Genomic DNA, 19,727 nt, shown 5'->3' on the forward strand with positions numbered 1-19,727 from the left:
GCCCCCAGACGGCCAAAGGAAGAACCAGGCCGGCGCCACGATTGGATGCTTTAATTCCGCAAGGGCACCGCTCCCTTCCACTGGATGCTTTAATTCCGCAAGGGCACCGCTCCCTTCCACCAGAGCCAGGGCCTGCAGCCAACCCCTCACGCACACAACTCGGGCACAGCCGCTCCAGCACGACATGCTCTTGCTCTCTGCTGCCCCAGGTCGCCCGGGCTCCAGCTACCGGCAGGCCTGCAGGGAGGAGCCCCAGCAACCGTCCTGGTCCCCACCCGTCCTCCTAGCGCCCAGGGCGCCCACGGCCCCTCTTGGACTTCTTGGTGCCTGAGGGGGGTCGAATGGGGAGGGGGCCAGTGCTGGAGAGTGGCGGTGGCGGCAGCGGTGGCAGGAGAGGAGGCAGCGGGGGCTCCATCGGCTCCGGTGGGCCGGGGCTAGGCCGAAAGCCCTCAAAGGGCGAGAACTTCAGAGGGCTGGGGGGGAAACCAAGGCAGAGTCAGTGCCTACGGGCCCCAGGGCAGGAGGCCAGCCTCCCCACACGCCTGGGGGCACAGGCTGCGACATCCAGTGCCCATCCAGGCAGGCCCTGCTACAACGGGTCCCTTGTAGACGGAAACGGAAGCTAGACACGGCAGCTCCGGGACAGAGGGCAGGGCGAGGGCTGGAACTGGCCTCCTGCCCCAGCGAGGGGGCCCCGAGTACCTGACAGGGGTCCGGGGGCTGCTGTTGAGGCGCCTGGGGGAGCGCAGCTTGGGCTGGAAGGAGAAGCCCTCCTTGAGGCTGTCCAGGACGGAGGGCGCCACGTAGGTGAAGCCCTGAGGGGCGAAGGCGGGGCGGGCAGTGCTCAGCGTCCCCTGCTCCCTAGCCGCCATCCCCACCTGCGCCCCCAGAACCCTCAGGCCCCCCAGACCGCACCAGGAAGGCCTGATTGGCACTCTCACTGAGGGCCGTGTCATCGGGACTGTCCACCGGTGTCTGCCGCGTGAAGTGGGCGTCAAACTGACTCACGTCCTCCTCAGACTGCTGTGGGTGGACCGAGTTCAGGGGGTCAGAGGGGGTCAAGACAGGGTCCTCTGCCTGCCACTGGGCCAACGGGACCTCCACTCACCAGAGAGGGCCTGAAAGGAGGGTCCACGCGGCGGGCCAGGAGGTCATCCCAATTAATGTGCCGGAAAAAGGGGTGTCCCTGTGGGTAGAGCGCCCCCAAACATGCCAGCAATTCATCCCCTCTTGGCTCTCTCAGTAACTCTCTGCCCTACAGCCCCAAACCCTCACGGCTGTCCCAGACCCACCTGCACATCAGCAGCGTCCCCTGGGCCACCCCCAATCCGTTGGCCAGGATTCCGCTTGAGAAACTGCAGGACAAGGGCAGAGGATAAGGGTCTGAGACAGAGGTACTACTTACGTGTCCTCATGTTCTCAGGGGCTAGGGTATGTGTGTGTGGGGGGGGAGGCCACTGGAACGTGGTCTCCACCTACTGATACCCAGACTTCCAAGGTTTGGTCCAATGTCCCCTTCTCCACAGAGCCTTTGCAAAGGCACGTGGCTGCAGACATCACCCCAGGGGGCTTTACTGGGAATCCAACTCCAAACCTGCATGAGGGCTGACCCCCTCCATGCCCCTGACGGCCTTTTTGCTTACTTATTTCCACCCATTGATTTCAGAGAGAAAGAGGAACGGGAAGAGGGATAAACCTGACGTGTTGTTCCACTTATTTACGCACTCACGGAGTTCCGTGTGTGCCCGGACTGGGGACCAGACCTGCAGTGTTGACGTATCAGGACAACGCTCCAACCGAGCTACCCAGCCAGGGCCCTGGTGGCCTTTTATTTATTTATTTATTTATTTTATTTTAACAGAGACAGAGAGAGAGTCAGAGAGAGGGATAGGGACAGACAGACAGGAACGGAGAGATGAGAAGCATCAATCATTAGTTTTTTGGGTGTTTTTTTTTTGTATTTTTTTCTGAAGTTGGAAACAGGGAGGCAGTCAGACAGACTCCCACATGTGCTCGATCGGGATCCACCTGGCACGCCCACCAGGGGGCAACGCTCCGCCCATCTGGGGCACCGCTCTGCTGCAACCAGAGCCATTCTAGCGCCTGAGGCAGAGGCCACAGAGCCATCCTCAGCGCCCGGGCAAACTTTGCTCCAATGGAACCTTGGCTGCGGGAGGGGAAGAGAGAGACAGAGAGGAAGGAGAGGGGGAGGGGTGAAGCAGACAGGCACTTCTCCTGTGTGCCCTGGCCGGGAATTGAACCCGAGACTCCTGCACGCCAGGCCAACGCTCTACCACTGAGCCAACCGGCCAAGGCAATCATTAGATTTTCACTGCGCATTGCGACACCTTAGTTGTTCATTGATTGCTTTCTCATATGTGCCTTGACCATGAGCCTTTAGCAGACCGGGTAACCCCTTGCTTGAGCCAGCGACCTTGGGTCCAAGCTGGTGAGCTTTTGCTCAAACCAGATGAGCCCGTGCTCAAGCTGGTGACCTCGGGGTCTCGAACCTGGGTCCTTCCGCATCCCAGTCCGACGCTCTATCCACTGCGCCACCACCTGGTCAGGCTTTTTTTTCTTTTTCCTGGTTGCCTTTTACATGAAGAGCAGCTAGCTCATCACGAACGATTTGCAGATTAAGACTTAGACCGGGGGCTTGTCAGGGTCAGCTACTGTTGCTCTGGGTCAGAGAGCTACACCCCAAGCTCAACATCTGGGACCCCAAAGCCAGGGCTCCTCTGTCCCGACGGCACACTGCCCAGGCAGGGTCGGCTCCTCCCGACCCAGGGGCACCCCAGACCCTGTGCAGGGCCTGGGACAAGAAGTGGGGGCTGGACCAAGGGCAGGAGGAAGCCCACCTTTCTGACAAGATCCCGGGCATCCGGGGTGAGGTAGGGGGGCAGCACCAGCTTCCCTTTGATGATCTTGTCCATGGTCTTCTTCCGGTTCTCAGCAGTGAAGGGTGGCTGGAGGAGGCAGAGGGGGAGGGGAGTCTGGCGGGCCTCCCTCCGGGCCCAGGAGAGGGACCGCCTCCCACACCCACTCGCGCCCTCCCGAGGAGGCCGGACTTGCCGATCCAGTGAGCATGTCGTACATCAGGGTTCCCAGGCTCCACCAGTCCACCGCCCGGTTATGGCCACTGCGCACCAGAATCTCGGGGGCCCTGGGAGCCGGGGGGAACCATCAGTTGGGTCAGGCCTTTCCTGGCTGTCCTTTGAAACCCTGGGCCCCGCCAGCTGCCCCTTACATATACTCAATGGTGCCACAGAAGGTGTGGGTGACAACGCCCTCATGAATGGACTCTTTGCAGAGTCCGAAGTCCGTCAGTTTGATGTGGCCTGAGGAAGAATGTTGGGGGGCTGGTCAGGGCACTGGGCCACCCGACAAGGCTCCATAGCCCTCCCGGGCAGGTTCCGACCCAGAAGATACAGCTGCAGGCACGCACCCTGGCTATTGAGCATAATGTTCTCGGGTTTGAGGTCCCGATAGATGATTCCTTGGGAGTGGAGATGGCCCAGGGCCAGAGTGATCTCTGCCAGGTAGAAACTGCAGAGACAGGACAGGATGAAGGCAACAGTAGAAGGAGAGGCCCTAAGGTACCCCTGGAGACCCCCAGGAGAGAGGCCGGAAGTAACACCCACCAGGCCGTGTCTTCCAGGAAGATGCCTTCTCGCTCTAAATGTGTGAAGAGCTCACCGCCTGCGACACAAACATGTCATCAGCTGTGTGCTGGGACCAAGCTCCTTTGCTCTCCAACTCTTGGTTTCTTTTTGGGGAGAGTGGGGCTCGTAATTCCCGCCCTACCTGCCTCACAGAGCTGCCGTAGGGGTTCAATTCAATTCAGCAAACATCTACTGACGCCTACTCGGTGCCTGGCCCTGTGCTGGGTGAAGCTGGGGACAGAGATAGAGACCCAGCCATTGCTCTCAGGATGCTCAGTCTAGGGGGGAGACACGTGCCAGACTGAGGCAACAGCGCCAAGGGCTTAACACAAAAATACCCCACAGAGGAGACAGAGGAAGACAAAATTAATCCCAAAGAGAGGGAACAGAAAGTCTTGGTAGCAGTGGGACTTAAAGGGGTTGCTGAGACAGAGCCCAGGGAATGGAGCTCATAGGGCTCATCCTGCACCGACGAGGGAGGTGGGAAAAGCCGGCCTGGATGGCTCCTGGGTGAACAGGACCCCAGGGAGGCCAGGCTTCATCCAGGCAGCTAGAGGGAGCCATGAATTCTGAAGAGAAGTGTTGGGAACAATGCGGGGCTCTGAGATGGCAACCCTGGGAGTCAGTGGAGGAGACACTAGCAGAGAGTGAGCCCGAGGTAAGGCACAACTGTGTTGTGTCCCCCCCTCCCGAGAGCGGAAAGGATGGAGGACACGGCAGAGAATGACCCAACCGGATCTGGGACCTACTGGAGGCAGAACACACAGGAGAGAGGAACAGGGCATGAAGGGACAGTGGAAACGGACAAAACAACCCTCTAGACTCCTAAATAAACTCCCACCATTCCCACCCACCTCCAACACAGGTGAGGGACACAATAGGTGCTGGACAGATGTTTGCTGAATGAATGAATGATGGACAGACGGACGGATGGGTGTGGGGACCCCACAGCCGATCTATACACCACCTCTCTCCAGGCTTTCCTCCAAAGCCCCCAGAGCTCTCTGTACTGGTTCCTTGTCCCTGCCACGTCCCTAGCCAGGACCCAACTCATACCGCTGAGGCACTCCAGGATGAGGTAGAGTTTGCCACCAGTCTGGAAGGCATAGGCCAGTTCCACAATGAAGGGGTGCTTCACTGACTCCAGAATGTTCCGCTCAGCCCGTGTGTGTGCCGTGTCCTTGGCGTTGCGCACAATTTTGGCCTGGAGAGGCAGGGATTGGTTAGAAGGCGGGCACCAGGGTCTTCTTCAGTCCCTCCGGCCATAGATAGACACCCTCTATCACTCCATGTACTTCTCCTTAATTCAGCTGCTACCAGCAGTCACCCTTTTCAGGGACTGGTGTTTCTCAAATTCGGCACCTCTGACGTCTGGGACAGATAATTCCTTGGAGTAAAGGGGGGCTGCCTGGGCACTGTAGGATGTTTAGCAGCATCCCTGGCCTCTACCCACTGGATGCCATTAACACCCCTCTCTAGTCATGACTCCAAAATATATTCAGGCATTGTCAAATGTCCCCTGCCTGGGAGGAAAAATTGCCCATGGTTGAGAATTTCTGCAAAAACAACATACAGTCATATGCTGCATAATGACATTTCAGTTAACAATGGGCCACATATATGATGATGGTCTCATAAATTATAATGGAGCTAAAAATTCCTATCTCCCAGTGATGAGTTAAAGCCCTAGCACAATGCATTCCTCACATGTTCATGGTCATGTCGGAACAAACAAAACTACGGCACTGCCAGTCCTATAAAGTGGAGCACAGCCCTGGCCAGTTGGCTCAGGGTAGTGTGTCGACCCAGCATGTGGATGTCCTGGGTTTGATTCCCAGTCAGGGCACACAGAAGTGATCATCTGCTTCTCCATCCCTCCCTCTCGCTTCTCTCTCTCTTCTCCTCCCCTCCTGCAGTCATGGCTCGATTAGAGCAAGTTGGCCTTGGGTACTGAGGATAAATAGTTCCATGGCCTCTGCCTCAGACGCTAAAAAATGGCTCCAGTTGCAAAAGAGCAACGGCCCCAGATGGGCAGAGCATCGCCCCCTAGTGGGCTTGCCAGGTGGACCCCAGTTGGGGCACATGCGGGAGTCTGTTTTTGCCTCCCCTCCTCTCACTAAAAAAAAAAAAAAAGTGAAGCACATACAGCTATGCACAGTCCATAATACTTGCTAATGACATTAAATGACTGTTATTGGTATATATGTGCACTAAATTTTTAAAATTTTTTTTTATTCATTTTAGAGAGGAGAGGGAGAGATAGAGAGAGACAGAGAGAGAGGAGAGACAGAGAGAGAGAAGGGGGGAGGAGCTGGAAGCACCAACTCCCATATGTGCCTTGACCAGGCAAGCCCAGGGTTTCGAACCGGCAACCTCAGCATTTCCAGGTCAACGCTTTATCCACTGCGCCACCACAGATCAGGCTAAATTTTTTATCTCTATTTTATTTTATTTTTATTTTTTTCTTGAGAAGCAGGGAGGCAGAGAAAGGGACTGCTGCATGGGCCCCAACTAGGATCCACCTGGCAAGCCCCTCATAGGGCAATGCTCTGCCCATCTGGGCCCACTGCTCTGTTGCTTGGCAACTGAGCTATTTTAGTGCCTGAAGTGAAACCATAGAGCGGTCCTTAGCACCTGGGGCCAATTTGCTCAAGCCTTCCGAGCTATGGTTGCAGGAGAGGAAGAGAGGGTGAGAGAAGGAAGAGGGGGAGGGGGAGGAGTGGAGAAGCACATTGGTGCTTCTCCTGTGTGCCCTGACCAGGAGTCAAACCTGGGACATCCACACACCAGGCCAACGCTCTACCACTGAGCCAACCGGCCAGGGCTTTTATCTCTATTTTACAGTATATTTTTTATATTTATAAAAAAGTTTACTATAAAACAGTACACCATGTTACATCAGCAGCAGCCTCATACATCTTGTGTTTACAGCATCTCTGGATTACATCACTTTCTCTGTGTTTGATTTTTTTTTTTTTTTTTTTTTTACAGAGACAGAGAGAGTCAGAGAGAGAGAGATAGGGACAGACAGATGGGAACGGAGAGAGATGAGAAGCATCAATCATCAGTTTTTCATGGCGACACCTTAGTTGTTCATTGATTGCTTTCTCATATGTGCCTCGACCATGGACCTTCAGCAGACTGAGTAACCCCTTGCTCGAGCCAGCAACCTTGGGTCCAAGCTGGTGAGCTTTTGCTCAAACCAGATGAGCCCGCGCTCAAGCTGGCGACCTCGGGGTCTCGAACCTGGGTCCTCCGCATCCCAGTCCAACGCTCTATCCACTGCGCCACCGCCTGGTCAGGCTCTGTGTTTGACTCAATCTCATGTTTTGTATAGGAACATGCTGTACGGGTTTATAGCTCAGAAACAACAGGCTCTGCCATATAACCTTGATGTGAAGTAGGTTAGACCATCTGGGGTTGTTTAAGTGTACTCTGTGAAGTTTGCACAACACCGAAATTGCCTAACGACGCATTCTTAGAATGTGTGCCCTCATTAAGCTGTGCATGACTGTAATCACAACTGACAATAAACCATCATGGTCACTGTTGTCTTCTCAAAATCTAGTGTAGGGTATCAGGAACAGCAGCCACTCAGTGAAGGTTTGTTGGGCTGAATGAACGACTCACCTTCCTCAGGACCTTCATGGCATATATTTTGCCCTGGTTGGTGCCCTGTACCTTTCGCACCTGGAACACCTGTAGGGCAGGGGAGACAGGATCAACTTCCTCTCCACACCCTATCTTCAAAATGCCCCACCCTGAAGCTCTGGCATTGGGACCAAGAGACTGATGCCCACCCAAGGGTGGGGCAGTCAAGATTTCAAGTCTGATTCTGAGAGGATTTGCCCTTCCCTCCTTTCCTTTTCTGGCTCTGAGTTCTGTCGGAGGCTTTCCTGATTGACAGGTCTAGTTCGTTTTGAGAAGCCTGTTCTGCGAGGCCAGTGAGGAAGTTAGGAGGGCCCGTACCTTGCCGTAGCCCCCCTTGCCTAGGACACGCAGCAGCTCAAAGCAGTGCGGCCCAATGCGCTCAGGGCCGGGGTTCACACTGGTCTCGGTCAGCTCCACCTCCTCGTAGTGTCCCACAGGCCTGTAGACACAGACAGTCAAAGTGGGCAAGGCTCCATCCTCCCCAGGTTCCCTTCCCCAGCCCGTCCCCTCCTCCCCCAACACGACCTTCACTCACTCCAGGCCGGCCGCCCTCAACTCGGCAAGGGGACACACGTCCTGTGAGAAACCGAGGGGTAAGAGGCAAGGGCGGCGCCCCACAAGCTGGGCTGCTCGGCCCAGGAGAGGAGGGGGTCGGGAATGGGAGCTGGCAGGTGACGGGACAGGACTGGGGAGGAGAGGACGGAGGCAGAGAAGGGAGAATGGGGGGGGGGGGGAGGGCGAGGGTCCTGGAGGCAGGTCGAGATGAGGGCGAGGTAGGAGCTCAACAGGGCCCAGGATCTGAGAAAGATCGGGGTCTGCAGGTGCGCAGCCCACTCTAGACGGGAGGAACTGAGGCGATGCCCCCGCTAGGGGGAGGAGATCGGCCCTGGGATCGAGCCGCGCCTGGGCAGACCACTCACCGCGGGGCTGAAGTCTGGCTCGCCTTCGCCCTCGCTGCCTTCCTCCGTCTCCAGGTCCAGGTCAAACACTGCCGCCATCGCGGCGCCGGCCCCGCGGGCCCCTGGGCGCGGACCTGGAGGCGCTGTGACTGACAGCCCTGGCTGGCCCTGGCCTGTGCGTTATCATTCCGCGACAGCTGCGGCGCGCGCCAATTACGAAAGAGGCATCGCCTTCCCCGGGGTTGGCCGCTTAGCGCGGATAAACTGTGGCGTCCCGTCGCAAGGCCTTTCGGGAATTGTAGTTCAGAGTGCCAGGAAGCCAAAATCTGCGGGATCCTCCTTGCGGAAACTTGCAAGTCTTCCCAGCACAGCTCCTGGGTAGCAGCACTGGACAAGGGCGGCCTGGGAGGCGCCCATTTTAGCTTACAGTTTGAATTGGGCAGATTCCAAAGCATGCAGGTATGAGTGTAAATGCAATACCTAGCCCTGTTGAGCCTTTTGCTGCCAGGCTGGCTGGGTGGCGAGAGGCAAGGTAGGATGCCTCTCCTCTCTGTTCGCCCCGGAAAGGGAGGCGGCTGCATCAGCTTCTCCCTAACATACTTCCGTGCTTGAGGACCCTGCAGGTCAGTGCAGTTACTGGGTGATGGCTCCGTGCCCAGCTTACTGCCAGGTTTGGTTGCCAGGTTCCTGCCAGAAAGATTTTGTGTTTCACTGATCCACCCGTAAATATGGGTTTACTGGAATTTGCTCCGTTGCCAGTTTAAGAACATTTAGTAATCCGGCTACCTGGTACAGAATAGGTGCCTAATAAAACTCTCTTAAAAGGATGAATGAACACACCAAACCTGGTCTGTGACTTTAAATTTGGGCATGGATTTTTGGATGGGGCTCTGTGGGGATGAATTTGGGTCAGGTGAGGTCTTGGATGAGTAGATACAAATTCAGATGAACAGATCTCAGGGGTCTGTGGGCTGGAGGTTGGCCATCTGGTTGGATGTGGCCCTCCAGTTGTCATTTCACCTTCAGGAGGCCCTCAAGGAGACCCTCAAGGTTTGGGTCCTAGTGTGGGTGCTCGTGGCAGGCTCCCAAGGAAGGTCACCTCAAAGGCCTGGCCAGTGTGGCGGTTATCCTTAGCACTAGATGCTACAGGTACCCCTTAGCCATCTCTCCCTTCTCCACCCCCATCTAGCTGAGCCTGAGAGGTGTTGTCCAAGTCGCAAGAACCTATTCCAGATTCTGGACATTTCAGTAGTCCTTAAGCCTTTATTTGGAGAGGGATTGCTTGCAGAGCTGTCCACAGCTCCTATGCTGAGCAGAGGCAGGAGTTCTTAAAAAGCAGCCTCCCTGAATTAGGAAGGGAGTATAGACTGTCCTCTGTCGATGCTAGTGAGGTGTACCGGAGGCCAAAGCACCTAAGCATGAGAGGGCCACATATGAATGAGGGCAGGGAGATGAGCAAAGCCTAGAAGCTAAGTGGGCATGCCAGGCTTAGTAAAAGCAGGAGCCTGGACCGTCCATCTAATCCCTCGACATTCCATCCACTGTGATACGACATTGAGGCAATGGTTTTAGCTCTTTGAGCTTCTTTCCTCATCTGTAGAATAGGGCAATCATGTCTACCTGGAGGGGAGAGATGGTAACTGCTGTCCCCAGGTCAACTAATTCTGCTGTTCTGGTCAAATGAGGCAGGTGGGGCACTGTCAGAAGTTGTCATCAGGCTTTAAAACTGTCCTGGAATTTGTTCAATGAAGGGGGGGGGGCGGAGGAGACAGGCGATTTAGTCTAGGTTTTCTCAGGATTTGGCCAAGGCCAGGGCCTGCCAGGTTCTCTCGTCCTGGAGATAGCAGGAATGGAGAGGGGTGGGGAGTATGGGCTTGGTTTGGGCCCACTCCCACCCCTAGGGGTGGTGTGTGTGTGTGTGTGTGTGTGTGTGTGTGTGTTTGGCTGTTGTCACTTTTCCACAGCTAGAGTCCTAGGGAAGCAGTGGGCTCTACTGGGGCTTTTGGGAAAGCAAGAGGACCCAATGCCCCCCCCCAGTTACTTTTCTTGTGGCCCTAAAGGCCAGTAGACCTTGGTGTCAAAATGGCCCTGCCACTTGGGAACAGACCTGAGGCCTGGGAGAGGGCTGAACCAGGGTGGGGGCAGGGTGGTAGGAAGAGAGGCAGGGAGAGAATCAGGAAGCAGGAGGTGCCACAGTGCCCCCTCCAGCACTGCGCCCCTGCCCCCTGGCCCCAGTGCTATTTGAAGTGGGACAGGAAGTGGGCCACAGGATAGTGGGGCCCGTCGATGCCCAGGCCCTGGCAGAGGCCCAGCAGGCGGAGGCGGGCCTCAGCTGGGCTGGACCCAGCACAGGCCACACTGAAGTAGGGCTCTTCATACTTGCCAGGCACCTGGGCCTCCTCTAAAGACGTGAACTGATTGAAGCGCAGCAGGCCCCGCTCATGAAGAGTCTGCAGAGCCTCTTGGCTGGCAGTGGAGCTCAGCACCTGCAGGTGCTGGGACGCCAGGCCAGTGACACCCACCAGATGGCCACTGGCCCGTGGGTGGGCAGGCAAGGCAGGCTGCAGGCCGCAGGCCACCATAGCAGCAGCCAGCAGCAGGTCCACACCATAGAGTTCCAGGATCCAGTCTCGCAGGTAGAAGCCGCCCATGCGGGGGTTGATCTCGATGAGCCGTGGTCCAGCCCCAGTCAGCTTGAGCTCCACGTTGAAGACCCCATCCAGCAGCCCGCAGCCCAGGCAACAGCGGAAGGCCGCCTGCACCAGCTGCGCTTCCTGCTCCGGAGCCAGCCCGGTGGGCATACAGGCTGCCGTCTCAGTGAAGCCAGGCAGTTGTGTGGGGCCATTGTCAGAGACAAAAGCAGCCAACAGTCTCCCACCAAACAACACCAGGTCCACATCATGCTCGGTGCCCTCAATGAACTCCATCAGCAGCATGGAGTTGCCCCAGCCCAGCCCAATGCCAGGGTGATCAGCCTCACCCTGCAGGTCATGGGCAATCTGGGAAAAATGCTGGTGGCATTGCAGGGCATTCTCCACTAGCCGCACGCCCACTGCACCCGCTCCGAACTCCAGCTTCATGACGCCTGGCAGGGGCACCTGGTGGACAGCTCTTTCCACGTCAGCCTCATTCTCCAGCGGGCAGCAAGGCACAGCATGGAGGGAGGGCGCAGGCCAGGGCGGGCCTCGGCGGCGCAACAGATGCAGCTGGGTGCGGCTCTTCTGCTTGGCCAGGCGCATGGCGGTCGGGGGGCTGCAGGGCAGACCCAGCTCCTGGCAGAGCAAGGCTGTGAGCACCAGGCAGTCATCCCAGTAGGAGAAGCAGCCGTCTAGCTGCAGGCCTCGCGCCCGCACCAGCTCCGCCAGCAACTGTGCATTCTCCTCATCCCTCCGGTGCTCCGTCACATCAAAGGGGATGAAGGTCTGCACCAGCTGGGATGCAAAGTGGTTGGGGTCTGACTCCACCAGGTGCAGCTACAGAAACCACAGGAGGGCAACACACTCAGATCAGCCTGTGCTGGGTGCCGGGGAGACAGGATAGGGCCTAAAAGGTGGTCTTGGCCCTCAGGGGAGATGAAATCACCAACATTAGGTGCTCAGAAATATTTGTCCGTGATTGAGTAAATGGGAGGTGCAGAGGTAGGACGCTTCACCCAGCCTGGGGGAGAGAGAAGGCATCCTAGAGGAGGCAATGCTTAAACTGGGAGCTGAATAAGAGCCAGCCAGAGGAAGGATGGCTGCAGGAGGGAGAGGGCAGAGGGGAGGGGCGAGGAGGGCAAGTGGGCTCATTCCCACAGGCAGCCTCACTCTGGCCAAGGCTTGTAGAGAAACCACCAGGGTTGGGACTTGGGACAGGTGGTCTGGTGTCTTTGGGCATTATTATCTCTGTCATCATTTATTCGATGTGTTCTGACACTGGGAGGGGCCCACAGAAGAATCCAGTGGGGCCCCACACCTCCAAGACTCACTGCCTGCTGGGAGAACAGACAAAAGCAACCTGTACCCAGGGCACAGGCAGCCCCGAAGAGGGCTGGGAGGGAGGGTGGCTGTCTGCGCTGTAACACCGGGCAGTGTGAAGAGTGAAGAGATATTCCAGGTGAACTCCGGGTGCAAGGCAGGGAGCTAAGAGGCATGGGAATGGCCGGAGGGAGGACTGCCAAAAGCTGGTATACTGTGGGAGGCGGGGAGGGGCCACTGTGGTAGGTTAGGGCCAGGAAGAGCCTAGACGTCTGGCCTCCATTTTCTCATCTATTCAATGAGGATAAGAATGTCTGCTCTGCCCGCACAGCTGCAGGTTCTGTAACGGGGCCACTGCTGTGAACTTGATTTGGGATCTGTAAGCTGTTCCCCAGCCCTCTCCTCCTGCCTTCAGGAATTCAATCAACCTCAAAGGAAGTGCCTTCCCTTTCTGCACCATAAGCACCAATCTCCTTAGCCTGGCATTCAAAGCCCAGGTTCTGGCACTAACCCTGAGCACTGCCCCACCTCTCCAGCCTGTCTACCCTGAGCTCTGCTTAAAACTGACAGGGACAGCCTAACCAGGCAGTGGCACAGTGGATAGAGCGTCGGACTGGGACACGGAGGATCCAGGTTCGAGACCCCGAGGTCGCCAGCTTCAGCGCGGGCTCATCTGGCTTGAGCAAAAAGCTCACCAGCTTGGACCCAAGCTCGCTGGATCGAGCAAGGGGTTACTCGGTCTGCTGAAGGCCGAGTGGTCAAGGCACATATGAGAAAGCAATCAATGAACAACTAAGGTGTGGCAACGAAAAACTGATGATTGATGCTTCTCATCTCTCTCCGTTCCTGTCTGTCCCTGTCTATCCCTCTCTCTGACTCTCTCTCTGTCCCTGTAAAAAATAAATAAATAAATAAAATAAAGATCTCAAATCAATAATTAAAAAAAAAAACTGACAGGGACAGAGGCCCTGGCCAGTTAGCTCAGTGCTGGAGCATCGGTCCAATGTGTGGATGTCCCGGGTTTGATTCCTGGTCAGGGTATACTCCTGGAGAAGCGCCCATCTGCTTCTCCATCCCTTCCCCAATTGCTTCTCTCTCTCTCTCTCTCTCTCTCTCTCTCTATATATATATATATATATATATATATATATATATATATATATATATATATATATATCTTCCCCTCCTGCAGCAATGAGTCGAATCGGCCCTGGGTGCTGAGGATGGCTCCATGGCCTCCATCTTAGGCACTAGGAAGAGCTCGGTTGCTGAGGAACAGCGCACGGCATGCCTATTGGGCTTGCCAGGAGGATCCTGGTCGTGTCACATGTGAGAGTCTGTCTCTGCCCCCCCCCTCCTCTCACTGAATAAAAAAAAATAGAAAACTGATAGGGGCAGCCTGACCGGTGGTGGCGTAGTGGCCAGAAAACATCGACCCGGGCATGCTGAGATCCCAGGTTCAAAACCCTGAGGTCGCCCGCTTGAGCGTGGACTCATCTGGCGTAATCACTGGGTTTACTGGCTTGAGCCCAAGGTCACTGGCTTGAGCAAGGGGTCACTGGCTCAACTTGAGCCCCCAAGTCAAGGCACTTATGAGAAGCAATCGATGAACAACTAAAGTGCCTAAACTATGAGTTGATGCTTCTCCTCTCTCTCCCTTCCTGTCTGTCTCTCTCTCTCTAAAAACAAAAACAAAACAAAACAACTTACCAGGACAGAATTGGGCTAGAAGCTGGAGTTTAGACTGGTAACATGGGCCAGTCGGGCAGCGGCCCCACCGCCTGGGATCTAGGGCCGCAGAGAGATAGCCACGCGCGGACCCCACCCTTAGTGGTGATGGGGAGCCTCCCCAAACCCGCCCCCCCGCTGCGCCCGGGCCCTGCCTCCACCACTCAGACCCGACCGGAGCCTGGCCGCGCCCACCTTGAGCCCGTAGTCGCGCGCCGCCTCCCACACGAACTTCTTGCTGACACCGCCCGCGCCGATCACCAGCAGCTGCTTGCCCTCCATGAGGCAGCGTGCCGAGCGCCTGAGCATGGTCTCCACGAGCGGCGCGGCTGCCGCAGCCTCCTCGGTCGCCGACCCCGAGCGCGGGGCAGCCCAGAGCCCCTCGAGCGCGCCGCACGCCTCCAGGCACAGGCCGCTGTTCAGCTCCAGGGCCACGGGGGTCAGCGCACCACCCGCCACAGTCAGCGCGAAGTCCACGCCTGAGCCGGGCGGGGGACGCGGGCTCAGCGCGGACTGCCCTGGGCTGTGCGCCGCTCCTCCCACCCTCCCCTGTCCCCAGCCTCTGGCCCTGGCCGTTCCCACTCACCGAGGAAGTCAGTGCAGGCCAGACGCCCGCCGCGCTGCTCAGCGCTCAGGCCGGCCTCCAGGGCCAGTACGGCGGCCAGCGCAGCCTCAGCCGCCTCCTTGACGCGCCGCCGCACGGCCGACACCTGCGCCGCCTCGCCCAGGCCGCACTGGGCCAGCACCACCTCCAGCGTCCGCGGCAACGAGTTCTGGTGCCGCAGAGGCCGGTCCCCGCGGCCGACGGCGCACACCACCTGGGCAGGGTGCGGCTCAGGCTACTGGCCCAGGAGGAGTCCTCCCAGGACCACTGCCCTACCCCATGCATGCACAGCTTCCCTGTGCCAAGATCCAGGCCAGACCCCTCTGGACATTCAAGAAGCCTTGTTCTCCAGTTTGACTTACACTGCTCAAACCACCTCCCCAGCCACTGCCCATCTGGTCCCCAGAACGCTGGGGGAGTCTACCCAGGTTTCCAGGACCAACCGGGGTTTCTGCTTCCTGAAGGCTCCAAGCATACTGGCTCCAAACTCCTGAAGTCCCGGGGGGCCTGTGCCACCGAGTGTGCCCCCACCTAGGAATTCTCTGAGGACAGGGCTGAGTCTCTCCTCAGCTTGGCCCAGAGCTGGACACTCAGGAGGTCCCCAAGCCGTCCTGAGCTCCCCTGCATGGAAGCCCCTCCCAAAGGGCTCCAGGCACTGGAGGTTTATTAGGACTCTGGGTCAGCCTCTTCTGTGGACAAGAGCTCCCTGGGCAGAGGATTCAGCCCTGAGCCCTGGGCCTCAGCTTGGGGTATCAGTCAAGGCCTGATGTGGGATGGGTACAGAGGGGTTGGAGGGGAATCCTCCCAGAGGGCAACCAAGATTTCCCCCTCAGAGATTTTGTCCTTTTCCTTCCCCGGGGGCTGTCATCAGCTCAGGGGAGTCAGCCTGCAGTACGCAGCAGGGTCATGACCTACACCTAGGCCACGCTCACCTTGCTCAGCAGGGGCCTGTCACCCTGTGTCCGACACACCACAGCACAGATCCGCAGGGCCAGCTCCGGGCCAGAGTGGGGACTGCCTGGGGGGGAGACAGGGAGGCCTGAGCCCAGCGCAGAGAGGCCAGGAAGCAAAGCCAAGCTCCCATCCTGGGCTGGTCAGGCGGCTCTCACCTGGGAGGGGCAGCCGGGCAGGTGGGCACACGGCCTCTACTAGGACGCTCTCCTCCTCTTCCAGTTTCTCCAGCAATGCCAGCACCGCGTCTGCCACTATGCCCGCCTCTGCTCGTGGGTGCAGACGCAGTGCCCGCCGCCCCCGCCAGCACCAGCTGCTCAGCTTGATGGCCACCTGCAACAACGGGAAGGGGAAGGGGCTTCCTCACCACGCCATGTGCCATGGGACAAAATGCCATCCCATAGGAGCCAATGAGTAAACTGAGCTGAGAAGGCAGGGGACTGCCTCAGAGAGGTGGGACAGCAGCGGAGCGCAACGTTGGGGATAACTCCCAGCAGGACTTGATAACCATCCACGGGTCCCATCCTGCGGGCATCAGCGCAGAACTCAGGGTCCGGAGCCTGTTACCTGCAGGGCATCCCCCAGGGCGTCCGAGTGCAAAAAGGCCCCAACTTCCTCCTTCACCAGTGTCTCCTGGCCCTCTTTGCCACTCAGCTCCACCAGCCGTAGTCCTGGGCCGGTGTCCCCTCCCTGAAGCAGCGTGGATGGTTTGTAGGTGAAAGCCAGAGTAGCTGGCACGGGCACACCACCCCTCTGAGCCAGCAAATGCCTTGTCAGCAGCCGGTCCTCCAGCAGCCGGGCCAGCTCCACTGAGGCTCCCGTAGGGCAGGTGAGGTCACGAGCGAGCTGAGCTGCTTCCCGACCCCAGCCAGGCCCAGGTCCCAGGCCAGCCAGAAAGTAGGTGGCTAGGCGCGGGGGGACAAAGTCATCCAGGAATGTCAGGCCCCCCGGGTGGAAGCTCACTGCCTTGGAGACAAGCAGGGTCGCCTCTCCTGGCCGCCCTGGTGCCGGCACCTTTGTCAGCCAAGCAGGGGACAGGCAAAGAAGCATGTTTCCTGTGGGCAGAAGGGGGAGGGTTGCTGGCCAGGGAGGGGTTCGTGTCCCCATGCCCTCTGCCTCCAGCCTGGGCCTCTGGGTAGTGGGGGGCAGCTGCTCCCAGAACCCACCCCCACCCGGAGCATGCCAGCTGGTCCCCTGGAACGCAGGCAGTTGCCAGGGTTGGCGGGTATTTTGGGATGTGGCTGGGCCAGGGCAGGCTGCCCTTTCGTTAGGAGGGGGTGGGGGAACTCAGACAGACACTCACCTGGGCTCTGGACCCCCCCCTCCAGCAGCACAGACAGAAAGGTGCTGGGGGATCCCAGAAGGCACAAGGTCACCTCTGCTCCAGGGCAGCCTCGGGGGAAGAGAACATCACCAACTCACCAGGGGTTCCCCTTGTTGTCTTTTTGTCCACCTTACCTGACCCCCATGGCCCTGCTGGGTACGGATGAGAAGAGTTAAGGGGACAAAGGGGACGCTGGAGAGGGAAGCTGCTGCCCATCTCCACCCCGTGAGGCTACTTCCCTTTGAAGCTGGTCAAAGGCGCTGGAGACTGGGTGACCAGAGACCTGGCTTCTAGCCTGAGCTCTGCCACTGACTTTCTGTGGGACCCCTGCGCAGTGGGGGGAGGAGGAGTCTCTGCACCTGTTTCCCAGGCTGTACAATCAGCCAAGCCTGTGATTCTTCATGTACTCTAGCTCTTTGGAGGTCACCTGATATGTAAAGTAGGTAAAACAGAGGAGAAATCATGTGTCCCAAGTGCTCACTGCCTCCACAGCAGCTCCCAAGACCCTCTGCAGAACATGGGCTGTGGATTCCAGGGCTGGATCTTCCAGGGGTGGAGGGTGCCTTGAGCTCTGACGTGACAGGTGCCAGAGGCCCTTCGCCACTACGCCTGCCTGCCTGCCAAAGGTGACTGGCTTGCCTGGCTTCAGACCCAGCCAGAGTCTGGGGCAGGGGCCAACCTCGACAGAGACGGGAAGCAGGCTGGGCTGGGGACACCACCCTCACCCCAGGGATTCCCCCTCCGTGGATCCCTTGGGCACCTGTGCGGGGCACCCGGCTGCGGTCCTGGGTCTCCGGAAGGCCAGCTTGCTGCAGACAGCTCTGCAGGAGGCTGTAGTAGTAGGCAGTCCAGGCCCGGGCCTCGGCCCCTTCGGGGGAGCCCTTGCAGTCCAGGCCCACGTCGAGGCGCCAGGAGCCAGAGAAGTAGTCTGGGGCCGGCAGGCCAGAGCTTCCTCCCCACGGGCCTTCCTTGTCCTCCAGGTCCTTGGAGCCTAGGGGGCAGTTCCACTCGGGACCGAGTGGATCCAAGGAGAGCTGGGGGTGGGGTGGGGCAAAAGTGGTGGGTGTTGAACAGGGTGGGCGAGGGGGACATTAAGTCACCCTAGAGTGTAAGCCCCCACTCTCCTAACCTTGTGTTATGTCCCAAGAATCAGGGGAGGGCGAAGTTGGAATGGAGATCAGGAGCACACAGGGGAGAGTGCTGTTTAGACTGTACTGGCAGTGCCCCGAGGGGATGGACCCCTGCTGCACCCCCTCCACGCAGGGGCACCCTAGCTTGGTTCACAGGGGCAGAGTTTTTTGTCCATTTTGTTCTTTAAGGCAGCAGCCCTGGCACCTAAAACAGTGCCTGGCATATGGTAGCTGCTCAATGTTTGTTGACAGAAGAATAAATGAATGAAATAACCAATCACTGCTCATTTTGTCTCTGGCCTCAGTGACCCATCTACCATCAAGGAGTTCTGCTGAGACCTGAATGTGTAGGTGAATCTGTTTCTTGTCATGCCCAGGTCGACCTCGAAGGCCTGCTCTGCGCCCAGCCCTGTGCTAGGCTTTGGTATGGAAGAAGCTAATGTCCTTCTTTTCAGATGTTCTGAGTCAGGGAAATAACCCTCTCTGAGGCTGGCTGAATCCTACATGCGGGCTGCTCAGGTTAAAGTGGGCCTGTCCTCCAGGGGGTCAGCTAGGCCATCCTGGACAAGTCGTGGGGTTTCTTTGGGCCTTATGGGCGCCAGATGCCTGCCCTGTCCCACCCTTGCAGGCTGATAAACCTTGGACCAAAAACAGCACCTTGTCACTGGGGGGCAGTATGCTGCATGCAGGCAGCAGGGCAGAGGTCTGGGCCTCAGACCTGGGCTTGAATCCCAGCTCACCAGTGCCACCCTCACCTTAGTGCCCTCCTTTAGAAGGTGAGTTCCCGGAGAGCCCAGACGGGGTTCATTGCCTGCACCCAAACTTAGAATGGTGCTGAATGTATAGTAGGTACTCAATAAATGTTGCAGACTGAATGAATGCCCAAGGAGATCAACAGTGTCCACTCCCAGGACTAATGGGGTGCCTGACATACAGCGTAAGAGGGAGTCAAAGGGCGCACATGAAGCTGGTAATGGGTCTGAGCTGTGGGCACAGGGCTGTCCGCAGGATTAGGCTTCTGGGTGCCAGAGGCTGCCCTCTGGGCCCTTTCTCTGGTGGGGGACTTGGGCATTTTGGGGGAGGGACCAGAGGAGACTCACCATCTTACAGGTGGAGAGAGGCCTGAGAGCCTGATGGCAGAGACAGGGGGAGAGAGACAAAGGAGGGAGTCAGGGCAGCCCAGTCTCCACCCAACTGGCCAGCCCCTAAGACTCAGGGGGCAGAGAGGTGGACGCCCCAGTGCTTCTCTCTTGTCCCTGCCAGGAGGTGCCCCACGCTGCCCCACCCCCACCCCAGGGAGGTGGAGGGATTTCTGCCGCTCTGACCCATGGGCCCAGCACTCTGAGCTCACACATCTCCCAAGGGTGTGTGAGCTCCAGCCAGGCAGCGCTGGGGTCCAGGCACTCAGTCCATCCAGCGGGGGGCGCACGGGTCCCCGCTTGGGAATGTGAGGACGGATAGTGTCGCGGGTCCCGTTGCGGGGTGCGGGCACTCAAGGTCCCGGTGCCTGCAGCACCTGTCCCCGTACTCCCCTCCCTGGCTTTCCCCAGGTGCGGGCAGGAGCCGGGGTACCTGGCGGGTGGCAGAGGTTTTGCGGGAATCGGCGAGTGGCAGCGGGTCGCGAGGACCGGACAGGGGACTCAGCGTCGGCACGGTAGCGATACAGCGCCGGGCTGAGACAGCGCAGCTTTATATAGAAGCGCCTGGGGCATGCCCAGTGTTGGGCAGGGGCGGTGCGGGCCCAGGGGCCACACTGCTTGCCAGAGGACCTGCCCCGCCCCTCCCGCCCAAACGCGCCACCCAACAGGAAATCTGGGGTCCC

General features: G+C 58.3%; 2 protein-coding genes across 7 annotated transcripts; both read right to left on the reverse strand.

Annotated features, from left to right (window-relative positions):
* Positions 1-36: 36 nt before the first annotated feature.
* On the reverse strand, positions 37-8,797 carry RPS6KB2 (ribosomal protein S6 kinase B2). Of its 5 annotated transcripts, none has more exons than XM_066342937.1 (15): positions 8,234-8,416; positions 7,849-7,889; positions 7,632-7,752; positions 7,293-7,361; positions 4,719-4,866; positions 3,642-3,699; positions 3,446-3,546; positions 3,248-3,338; positions 3,073-3,163; positions 2,859-2,966; positions 1,293-1,355; positions 1,109-1,186; positions 916-1,023; positions 703-815; positions 37-473 (listed from the first exon to the last, which is right to left on the reverse strand). In XM_066342937.1, the coding sequence occupies exons 1-15, from the start codon at positions 8,309-8,311 to the stop codon at positions 284-286; spliced, it is 1,458 nt and encodes a 485-aa protein (XP_066199034.1). In that variant the 5' UTR covers positions 8,312-8,416; the 3' UTR covers positions 37-283. The 5 variants fall into 5 exon arrangements, 4 of the variants coding, with proteins under 4 accessions (XP_066199034.1, XP_066199112.1, XP_066198824.1 ...); XM_066343015.1 differs by having other exon boundaries at positions 7,839-7,889; positions 8,234-8,304; XM_066342727.1 differs by lacking the exon at positions 7,849-7,889 and having other exon boundaries at positions 8,234-8,773.
* Positions 8,798-9,461: 664 nt separating this feature from the next.
* On the reverse strand, positions 9,462-19,570 carry CARNS1 (carnosine synthase 1). 2 transcript variants are annotated; one of them, XM_066342620.1, is made up of 10 exons: positions 19,478-19,570; positions 19,006-19,035; positions 17,536-17,809; positions 16,755-16,844; positions 16,019-16,506; positions 15,610-15,784; positions 15,433-15,518; positions 14,483-14,714; positions 14,092-14,375; positions 9,462-11,685 (listed from the first exon to the last, which is right to left on the reverse strand). In XM_066342620.1, exons 2-10 carry the CDS (start codon positions 19,006-19,008, stop codon positions 10,450-10,452), a joined length of 2,868 nt encoding a protein of 955 aa, XP_066198717.1. In that variant the 5' UTR covers positions 19,009-19,035; positions 19,478-19,570; the 3' UTR covers positions 9,462-10,449. The 2 variants fall into 2 exon arrangements, with proteins under 2 accessions (XP_066198717.1, XP_066198642.1); XM_066342545.1 differs by lacking the exon at positions 17,536-17,809 and having other exon boundaries at positions 19,478-19,533.
* Between the last annotated feature and the right edge of the window lie 157 nt (positions 19,571-19,727).

The sequence above is a fragment of the Saccopteryx leptura genome, chromosome 1, assembly GCF_036850995.1.
Source record: "Saccopteryx leptura isolate mSacLep1 chromosome 1, mSacLep1_pri_phased_curated, whole genome shotgun sequence".
Lineage (NCBI taxonomy): Eukaryota > Metazoa > Chordata > Mammalia > Chiroptera > Emballonuridae > Saccopteryx > Saccopteryx leptura.

What these genes read in the sequence shown, in the direction of transcription:
- CARNS1 (XM_066342620.1), bottom strand. An exon ending in CAGCCGGGTGCCCCGCACAG is followed by an intron (nt 16,845 to 17,535) that starts GTGCCCAAGGGA and finishes TCTTCCCCCGAG; the next exon opens with GCTGCCCTGGAGCAGAGGTG. An exon ending in TGCCCGGCTGCCCCTCCCAG is followed by an intron (nt 15,519 to 15,609) that starts GTGAGAGCCGCC and finishes TCTCCCCCCCAG; the next exon opens with GCAGTCCCCACTCTGGCCCG.
- RPS6KB2 (XM_066342727.1), bottom strand. Translation starts at nt 8,667, where the DNA reads ATGCTTTGGAATCTGCCCAATTCAAACTGTAAGCTAAAATGGGCGCCT. An exon ending in GCAAGGGGGGCTACGGCAAG is followed by an intron (nt 7,362 to 7,631) that starts GTACGGGCCCTC and finishes CCTGCCCTACAG; the next exon opens with GTGTTCCAGGTGCGAAAGGT. An exon ending in GTGCCAATCAGGCCTTCCTG is followed by an intron (nt 816 to 915) that starts GTGCGGTCTGGG and finishes TTCGCCCCTCAG; the next exon opens with GGCTTCACCTACGTGGCGCC.